Source organism: Diaphorina citri, unplaced genomic scaffold (genome assembly GCF_000475195.1).
Source record: "Diaphorina citri unplaced genomic scaffold, Diaci psyllid genome assembly version 1.1 scaffold2170, whole genome shotgun sequence".
In the NCBI taxonomy this organism is placed as follows: Eukaryota; Metazoa; Arthropoda; class Insecta; order Hemiptera; family Psyllidae; genus Diaphorina; species Diaphorina citri.
Window position 1 is genome coordinate 32,660 of NW_007379595.1, and position 9,774 is coordinate 42,433.

Sequence of the window (9,774 nt, forward strand, 5' to 3'; positions counted from 1 at the left end):
CGTCTTGACTTCCATAAAAATTAATCAAATTCTAGAATTTGGATTTAGCGATTTCTAGTGCCAATAAAGTCTTGGTAGCTCAACAGTAGAACGTCGGACTCATAATCTAAAGGGCTAGGGTTCGGGCCAAATTGAAGACATGGAAATTCAGCGTGTCATTTTTTCGTACACAAAAAGCCCACTCCGAGGCTTAGGTGTAACGGCATACAGCTCTAGAGGGTGGGTTGTGGGTTGAGCTTATACTTGTACGAATCTAGCAGCGTGATTTAGTGGTGGATATTTATAAAAGCTCTGCTTAACTAACTGAATGTCATTTCATTTCCCTTCGAAATCTGTTTTGCTTTCTATTTCAGAGCACAGTTCCAATATGGAAAGCCGTGCTGACGGCGGGGACAAACCACGTTCACCCCGAGCAAAAAACCAAATGGCGGACTACTGGGAGGACGTGGGTGTACGATCCTACGACGCAGAGACTGGCGAATATACTGTGTCTCCTGTCAACAGACCGGATGAATGCTATCGACTGCCGAGGATTTATATTTGCTTCTCTGCTGAGAATCCGGTTAGTTTGTGGCTTTAAAACCCAGATAGCGCGATGGGCCTTCTAAAAGGCCAAAAATAATTCTCCTTTTCTTTCCTCAACTCCTCTTCTTCTCTCACCCCTTTCTCTAATTCCTTTTCCTCACATTTTTGTCTCTCCTTTCCATCTCTATTTCATCCCTTCCTTTTCCTCCTTTGCTCACTCTCTATTCTTCTCTCTCAAGGTAACATGAAAAAAAATCATCTGATTCAATTAAAGATATTTTTTACTCTCTTTTGGGAATCCCTTTCTTCTATCACTGTGAATCAAATTAATCAAGAACCTAACTCGGTCCCTTTGACTCAAACTCCTGATTCACATTTCATTTTTTTTAAGAACTAATAGATGATAACTACTTACACTCAGGAATTCTTCTGTCCATAGTTTAAGCATCACTGAAGGCTGAAAAAAAAGGGCAAAGAATATCAGTAAGTATATACATAGATATTTTATAGAGGGTGATAATAACTCTTGAATAGAAATTACCTAGCCCAGAGATTAATCTCTTTTGTTGACATCAACTTTTGAAATAAATTAGGATAAAAATTCACCTATATACATAGATATTTTATAGAGGGTAATAACTCTTGAATAGAAATTACCTAGCCCAGAGATTAATCTCTTTTGTTGACATCAACTTTTGAAATAAATTAGGATAAAAATTCATGCCTGGGATTAATCCCATGCCCCCTCCTGTTAACCAGGTGAATGCACTGACCACCATATCAAGGCTAGTGAATTCTTCTTATCTCCACACTGATGTTTGGACTAAACTATTTACCATCCCCTATTAGTATGAACATTGTCATATAAAAACAGATTAAAAATAGAGGTTCATACTTTGTATGTAGGTACCTAACCAACATTCACTACCAGCACCTACAGCAACCCATATGAACGATAGAGAAAACATTCCTGTTAACCAGGTGAATGCACTGACCACCATATCAAGATTATCAAGGCAAGTGAATTCTTCTTATCTCGACACTGATGTTTGGACTAAACTCTTTACCATCCCCTATTAGTATGAACATTGTCCTATAAAAACAGATTAACAATAGAGGTTCATACTTTGTATGTAGGTACCTAACCAACATTCACTACCAGCACCTACAGTAACCCATATGAACGATAGAGAAAACATCCCAATGACAGTTTCTATGTCGGTTTGTATTAATTAACACTATAGGGATTGTAATCACAAGTGAAAAAAATGGGGATATGTAAACAGCATTAAATAAATAACTCTCATTTCATCTGTCTAAAACTCCTGTACTGTGAGCTGTGCTTATCTCTGACAAATGTTTAATGCTACTGGGTTAGAGGCATCTTCATGATTTTTTTTTTTTTTTTTTTCTATGTAGAAATAAATACAAATTTGAGCTCTGTTTCAAATACTTGTAAAAAGTGCTTGAATAAGATTGGGGGGAAACTATCCCTTATCCCATCTGTGATAAATCAATGATAATTACAGGGACGGGGCAACATCTAGAGGGGGGAAATAATTGGATTTCATACTTACATCTTCAAAGATAGAACCAACATTTGCTGTGACCAGTAACATAGGGGTAGACCCCATTTTTTCAGTCAAATTCTGCTTGTCAGGATGTAGGGTAGCTTCCAAAGTCAGTCCTGTTCAAGTTAACATTTTTCAAACACTACATTTACATTTCTCTTCACTGGAGAACTTTTCTGATTTTAACTGATAGCAGTAACATTTGAAAAATGTTTTTATTTTGAAAACAAAACGAAAAACACTTTTTTTTAGTCCCAGAGACGTATTCAAAACTCACGCCCACACTGCTATGACGTCAATGCAAGATAAATAGGTTGCTCAGCTGGGCTACTGATAAACCTTGGATTGTAAGTGGGGGGCATACGGCCTGGAACAATGACGCAAAACCTTATCAGTAGTTATCAGTCTTATCACATAAATTGTATGAAATTGCTGAATAGCTGACTGACAAATTATTTTCTCTTTACCTAATGTGACCAATTACTACACTGGTAATCACGTTATCACTTGATTGATAATTATCAAAACCGGTTTGGAATATCAAGGTTATATTTTTGTACGAATACGAGAAACAAATCGTATTAAGTGTAAATGGTGCTTTTTGTTGCCGGCGCCAAGATGAGGAAGGGGAAGGGAAATTTTTAAAAGGTAGGGGAAATTTTAATCATGGAAGAAAGTTTTAGCTCGCTTCTCATACATAGCTTTTGAAGATTTTAAAGTTTGAAATTGTTTTTGAATATTTTTTTATTAATGAAATATTTATATTAATTTAATATAATTAAGCTATTTCGTTATAATGAGAATTTCACGAGTATTGCTAATGTTTCATAATACCTACCTGAGCAACTCGGGCGCAAATCATTCATGTGAAATGTGTAGATAGTTCAGCCCCTACTCTAGCCCAGTACCCACCTATCCTTCCTTGACTATTATGGAGTCTCTCGACAATCTAGTTACAGAACAAATCATGGAAACTGAAAATCCTGCTATCATTGGAAACGGTAAGGCCATGGTATAGCTACTTATCTACAGGCAAACAGGCATGAGTAACCAAACTCTGAAGTAGGTGTCTATGATACAAGTACCGGAATTGTTTACAAATACAAATATGAAGGATGTGTTTTGTTGATGGGATCAAATATTTATAATGGACGGTAATTATGCAGAAGCCACAACTGTGGAAAAGAAAGCTCCTTTTTGTATTTAACCTAACCCTATAATAACACTAATCACTGCTCTAATTGTGAAAACTCCTTTTTGCGTTTAACCTAACCCTATAATAACACTGGTCACTGCTTGTTTGTGCCAGTTCCTTTGATAGCAAACTTCCACGGACATGACTTCTGCACAAGTACCTCATGGACTCTTGAGGGGCAGGTAACTTTCTTCGTGTTAGAGGTATTCTCTATTATCTAGACTTCCATCATTATAAGTTCAAATTCTCAATTTCAAGATAAGAGTCCACATCTATTGTTTAAAATAAATTTAATTTTACAGATATCGGGGATAAAATGCTCTCACAAGAATCTGTACTTCCTGCAGAAATGAGTGGAGTAGAAGACCAACCAATTGCTTTGGAATGGAAATGCCTTGTTTGTGATGCCCTCATCACATCAGCTTTTCTTTGTGTTAGAGGTATTCTCTAGTATCTAGACTTCCATCATTATAGGTTCAAATTCTCAATTTCAAGATAAGAGTCCACATCTATTGTTTAAAATAAATTTAATTTTACAGATATCGCGGATAAAATGCTCTCACAAGAATCTATACTTCCTGCAGAAATGAGTGGAGTAGAAGACCAACCAATTGCTTTGGAACGGAAATGCCTTGTTTGTGATGCCCTCATCACATCAGCAGTAATCAGATATGATGTGCTCTACACAATGCTGCCTAGGTCAGGGGTTCTGCTGTGCAATTCATTGAACAAAGTTATGTGGACCAATTATGTGACTACAAGTACTATGAGGAGCACGGTTATATGTCAAGTGTGAGTCCACTTGATGAATTTTCCTACCATTTATGTCCAGTCTGTCATTTAAGTAGATTTGTTCAGACTGCCAGCATAGAATTAAAAGGTTCTCTTTTGCTAGTAGTTGAAATGTCAGCATAGGAATAAAAAGTCCATCTGTTTAGACTATCAGCAAAAGATTAAAAAGTTCCCTTTTGTCAGTAATTCAAATGACATTCCATTTAAGTATCAAGTACCTATTAAATTTTTTTGACAAGGAAAATAATGAGAGAAAAAAATGCACACACAATTTACTTGGATAACCTATTTAGCCTGTTTATCCTGTCAACATAGTAGGTAGTACTTTAAAGTTTCTTTACTCCAGTGGACTTGCTCAGTCTCATTTTAAAATAAATGCAAATGTAAATGCAGTTTTTTGTGTTATGTCACAATTTCGGTGCTCACTGCAGCATTGTAGGATTTTTCCCATTATCTCAATAATCCTAAAATCCAATGTTTACCTACCATGCTGGCACCGGTCGCTATGTGCTTTTATATGTCATAGCTACTCATTTTCCTCACAAGGCTGAGTGGGCCCCAAAACAGCGAGTCACAGAATCAATAATTAGCATGATACAAATTTCTTGACCCTGCCGGGAATTAAACCTGGGTCTCCTGCATGCAAGGTGAGTGCAGTGACCACTATGCCATGGGAGCTGACGTTTCATTTTAAAATACACTTCATCTTTTAATTAATCTTTCTCCTGTAGGTGTCTCAACCTATTTGATGACTTGGAACTAGCCGAGGAGCAATGTAGAAGATTACGATTCACCTTGACAACCAACTTTGCCAAGTCTTCCTTCTCTCTTCGATTTCAGGACAATAAGAACTTAGTAGTTACAGTTCTCTCAATCAAACATAAAAAAAGAAGATTTTTGAGTCAGCCTAGTTAGCTTGGAGGGTAGTGTGTCTACCTTGTAAGTGCAAGATCATGGGTTTGATTCCCACCCGGGGCAGATTTTATTCTAAACAGATAAGGTTTGTTCTCAGAACAGCTGGCTATCTCTTTTCTTCCTTCTCTCTTTACTTTTAGGATGATGAGACCTTAGATTCCTTAGACTTAGACATTACAATTCCCTCTATTAAACTTTTTTCTCTCTTAAATCCATGGAAATATAAACTTACCTGAGAATATTTCTTAGCTTTTGTCTTCATTGTTTTTTTCCTCGAACTTTTTCTTTGCTTCTGTTTGCCTTAGACATTACAATTCCCTCTATTAAACTTTTTTCTCTCTTAGATCCATGGAAATATAAACTTACCTGAGAATATTTCTTAGCTTTTGTCTTCATTGTTTTTTTCCTCGAACTTTTTCTTTGCTTCTGTTTCTTGTCTCATGTTGAGGAGCTTACCATAGTCATCTATCTCATTCAGTTGTTTCCAAGCGCGTCGGAATTCGTTTCCAAACTCATGAACTTTGTCCATGTCTTGTTGCTCAACAAGTTGTGTAAACCAGGAGAATATGGAGGAGAGTTTCTCTTGTAGCGTGACCTCGTCTTTGGTTTGTATTCTTCGGAACTTGTCTAGTTCTTGTTCTATCTTATCTATGAAGTTGTCGAGTTTGGTTTTGATCCTGTAAGGCCATACCAAAGCTTCATACTTGATCGATAAGCTGGTCTCTTTCATGAGCACTTTGAAGAAGTCGAGGATCTCATAATCCTGTTGCATGACACGAATATTCTTATCTTGTTCTTGTACAAGCGCAGGGATGGTGTCTAGTTTGTTGACAAGCTCCATGTATTTCTCAACGGCTTGGTGAGATTCACACAAGGTGGCATACCAGTATTCATACGTGAGCATTGCCTCTCTCATCATAGAACTCAGTCTGTTTTCAAACGAGCCACAGATACCATCACACAAGTCTCGACATTTGTCCACCAGGTGAGATTTGAGGTCGGTGATGTCCACAAGGAATGGTTCCATGATGACATTGTCTGGGATTTCGTTCTCCAACTTCTCCAGATACGCCAAGTGGTCTGCTATGATATCCTTGACCTCGACGGCAGGGTGATTGGCTTCTGTAAACTCTTGTATCGATTGATCCACATCCAGCTTGTAGAACTCTACATATTGCTCAAACTGTTTGGCGTAATCTCGCAGTGGACTGACAGCAACGTGGAGGGCGGCTCTAAGTTTTTCCTGCGGTACGGTCGCGTTTTCCTCCATGAATCCTAGGGACGAAAGGTACATATCTTTAGGGAACTTGAACTTGGTTAGCATACGAGGTTCCAGTTGGTCAATCCGATGACACGCGTCTATCGGTTTCGCGTATATTGCCTGCAGGGTTGTCTCAAACGCTTCCAGAGGGGTTGTGTAGTGCGGTCCTTCTTCTGCTGATATGGAAAGCGTAATGAGGAATATCGGATGCTCTGTCTCCAGCGAATCCCTTGAGTCGTGTGACCGACATGCTTTCGCCAAATAATCGGCGAACGCCGTGCAGGATTTGGTGACGGTGGATCGGATACAGCTTTCCATATGAAACTTGACAAGCGTAATGAACACACTGAGCTTGGAACACTGGTATACACTCCAGTTATCAACGTCCACATTGTACCATGTCCCTGCCTTGGTGAAATATTCCAGTAGTCCCTCGATGATACTGTCATACCACTCTCCTTTAATAATGGTCATGATGGCTGCTATCTGTAGGGACTGTGCCTCCTGGAAATCCTGTAGAATAGAATAGAATATACCTTGTTAATCCTACCCCAATGAGACTAAAAAGTCCCTTTACCCCAGCAGTCTAAACAAGGTCTCGTGTATTTTATACATAATGTTTACAACAGACCTGTAGTGTGAGTGGCGGAGTGTCGAACAGGAAGAAACTCTCCTCAGCCATCTCCTGGCACTTCTCTATGACAACCCCCATAGCGTCGATAATCGGCCTTTGGGTGAACAGGAATTTGGTCCTGATGATTTTCAAACTCCTCAGGAAGTCATCCCGAGAGCCGGCCGAGCGCCCGTTTTCTGTCGAACCCTGGTCGCTCCAGTCTGTAGGGATAGTAATGGGTTGAAGAGCTTTTTTTTATATTTATTGAGTTTCGACTGACAGAGACAGAGGTAAGATAGAAGAGGCGAAAAAAAAGAGGTTTGACAGAGGGAACTGTAACTGCCAAGGTCTTATCATCCCTAAAGCGAAGAGAGAAGGAAGACAGGATAGGAGAAAGCCAGCCGTTCGAGCCCCGGGTTGGCATCGAACCCGCGGCCTTGCGCTTACAAGGCAGATGCGCTACGAACCAAGCTAACTAGGCTGACAAGATTGATAGAGGGAATGTTGGACTTTGAAGGCTCGTCGCACAGCGTAGTAGTGCGACTTTTAGTAGCGCGTATAAATTAATACTGAACATACCTGGTGACGAGACAGAAGAGATTTCGCCGTCAAAATCGCTAGAGTCGGCATCAAGAGTTGTCGGATCCGAATTGGCGGTTTGATGCACCTAAATATTCAAACCAAAGGAAATTTGCTGATTAGTTTGGGCTGTTTGGGTCTTCCAGGCTCCGAGAGCGGACCTTTTTTTTTCTCTGTCTGCATGAGGTCTATTTACAAACTTATCATTATCATCACAAGGATTATCAGTTACACAAACAACTGGTTATCTGCAGTCATCCAATCTTGTCCATTTCCGGCCAGTCTTTTCCTTTTTCACTTTCTATTTTCGTAGTTTAATCCTAATGTTCTGATAAGCTGGGCCCGATATTTCAGTGGTGGTTTTCCCCATTAGGGCCCTTACGGGGGCCCCAGTGTCCAATTGGGCCCTTAAATGAGGAAATTTCCTCTTTGTGAACACACAGAAAAGAAAATTAGTGATGGGGGCTACGTCAAAGAAAATCCTTGACACTCTGTTTACTCTCAGTAGTAAGATCGGCCTTAAATGGTTTTTTCAAATTAAATTGATACCAAGGGCCAGGTAAGCCTATTAGACCTTTGACAAATGGATGTGTTGTGTTCCAAATTTCAATCCACTCGACCCCTTAGTGCTTACTATTTAATTTGAAGTATTGTATTTCTTCTCGCCCATCTGATGAGAGGCACACTACGGGATGGGCATGCTACGCTACACCACAGACCACACGCGTCTGATGTAGCTGTTGTTTCATTGCTACGAAACGCGTCTAATGTAGCAGTTTCTAATGTAGCTGTTGTTTTATTGCTACGAAATAAAAATGGTGGTGAAAAAACACTCATTAAAAAAAAAAAAATTGTCAAACCTGTGAATCTCCTTGGACACACTCTGGGCGTGGAGGTTCTCAACTTGTGTCCGCAACTGTTGTTGCTTCTCCATCGGAATAGCATCCGGGTTACCCCTGGCAATGTTAACTATGATGCTGTCCACACTAGCCTCATCTAGCTTAGGTAAAGCTTCCACGTCCAGTGGAATGGAAGCGATGAATAGGTTGTACTCCAGTTGAGACCGGGACTGCTTTCGAGCCTGGATGGCGTCTTTAACTCGTTCGGCAAAATTGACCTGAAGGATAAAGGAATAGAGGGGGCACGGTTGGTCCAGTGGTAACGCGCTTGTTTGCCATGCAGAAGGTCCTGGGTGGCGATAAATAGGTTGTACTCCAGTTGAGACCGGGACTGCTTTCGAGCCTGGATGGCGTCTTTAACTCGTTCAGCAAAATTGACCTGAAGGATAAAGGAATAGAGGGGGCACGGTTGGTCCAGTGGTAACGCGCTTGTTTGCCATGCAGAAGGTCCCGGGTTCGAATCCCACCATCGACAAAAATTTGTACTCGTTTTTCGATTGCAAATATTTCAACGGGTTACTTTCTGGTGTTCCCGTGTTGACCCAGCACCTAAATGGGAAGTATAGTGTCTCTTCTCGCCCATCTGATGAGAGGCATACTACAAAATATTTATATTTTGACCAACTTCGTCAACGCTTGACAAACCATTCGGTTATTTATTATTTTTTTTAAAAAAAAGAGGTGGATATTTGGTTTTGGCTACAAATTTTACGAGTGGACTCAACTTTACACTCAACTTTTTTTTAAGAGGTTTGACAGAGGGAACTGTAACTGCAGCTATGGTCTTATCGTCCCGAAATCGAAGAGAGAAGAAAGACAGGATAGGAAAAAGCCAGCCGTTCCGAGAACGCATTACAAGCTAACCAGTCTGGATCTAGGTGTTTTTAAAAAAATCGCAAACAAATCATCAAAATCAAAACAAAGAAAACGTGCCATGTGGTTGATAAGAATGTCAATAAAACATATTAGGTGGTATCTCTTGAAAAACATGTGGCATGTGGTAGAGAAGAATGGCAATAGAACGTATGAGGTGGTCCTATATCTCTTGAAACCAAGGGAAAATAATTAGAAAAATCGAAAAGTAAGAGAATCATTTTTGGCCTTTTAGAAGGCCCATCGCGCCATCTGGGTTTTAAAGGCACAAACTAACCGGATTCTCAGCAGAGAAGCAAATGTAAATCCTCGGCAGTCGATAGCATTCATCCGGTCTATTGACAGGAGACACAGCATTTTTGGCCTTTTAGAAGGCCCATCGCGCTGTCTGGGTTTTAAAGCCACAAACTAACCGGATTCTCAGCAGAGAAGCAAATGTAAATCCTCGGCAGTCGATAGCATTCATCCGGTCTATTGACAGGAGACACAGTATATTCGCCAGTCTCTGCGTCGTAGGATCGTACACCCACGTCCTCCCAGTAGTCCGCCAT

General features: G+C 40.1%; 3 protein-coding genes across 3 annotated transcripts in view; 1 reads left to right on the forward strand and 2 right to left on the reverse strand.

Moving 5' to 3' along the window:
• LOC103518378 overlaps positions 1-2,411 on the reverse strand; it is a 29,930-nt gene extending 27,519 nt beyond the window's left edge. Inside the window, exons 1-2 of the mRNA XM_026830197.1 lie at positions 2,103-2,411; positions 941-982 (exon numbers count right to left, since the gene is read on the reverse strand). Of these exons, the coding sequence (XP_026685998.1) occupies positions 941-982; positions 2,103-2,159 (99 nt within the window). The 5' untranslated portion in view covers positions 2,160-2,411. The remainder of the gene's footprint in view (positions 1-940; positions 983-2,102) is intronic.
• A 399-nt stretch (positions 2,412-2,810) lies between these two features.
• On the forward strand, positions 2,811-5,358 carry LOC103518379. Its single transcript, XM_026830198.1, has 5 exons — positions 2,811-3,097; positions 3,594-3,708; positions 3,946-4,083; positions 4,815-4,898; positions 5,343-5,358. Exons 1-5 carry the CDS (start codon positions 3,028-3,030, stop codon positions 5,356-5,358), a joined length of 423 nt encoding a protein of 140 aa, XP_026685999.1. The 5' UTR covers positions 2,811-3,027.
• A 19-nt stretch (positions 5,359-5,377) lies between these two features.
• LOC103518380 (dynein heavy chain 1, axonemal) lies at positions 5,378-9,774 on the reverse strand. Its single transcript, XM_017447791.2, has 6 exons — positions 9,637-9,774; positions 8,312-8,568; positions 7,951-7,969; positions 7,452-7,539; positions 6,891-7,093; positions 5,378-6,772 (listed from the first exon to the last, which is right to left on the reverse strand). Exons 1-6 carry the CDS (start codon positions 9,772-9,774, stop codon positions 5,378-5,380), a joined length of 2,100 nt encoding a protein of 699 aa, XP_017303280.2.

Coding starts and splice junctions, on each gene's coding strand:
- LOC103518379 (XM_026830198.1), top strand. CDS start 3,028: ATGGAGTCTCTCGACAATCTAGTTACAGAACAAATCATGGAAACTGAA. Junction 3,098..3,593: donor TCCTGCTATCATTGGAAACG/GTAAGGCCATGG, acceptor TTAATTTTACAG/ATATCGGGGATAAAATGCTC. Junction 3,709..3,945: donor GTTTGTGATGCCCTCATCAC/ATCAGCTTTTCT, acceptor TGCCCTCATCAC/ATCAGCAGTAATCAGATATG.
- LOC103518380 (XM_017447791.2), bottom strand. CDS start 9,774: ATGGCGGACTACTGGGAGGACGTGGGTGTACGATCCTACGACGCAGAG. Junction 7,094..7,451: donor CTCTTCTGTCTCGTCACCAG/GTATGTTCAGTA, acceptor CTATCCCTACAG/ACTGGAGCGACCAGGGTTCG. Junction 6,773..6,890: donor CTCCGCCACTCACACTACAG/GTCTGTTGTAAA, acceptor TCTATTCTACAG/GATTTCCAGGAGGCACAGTC.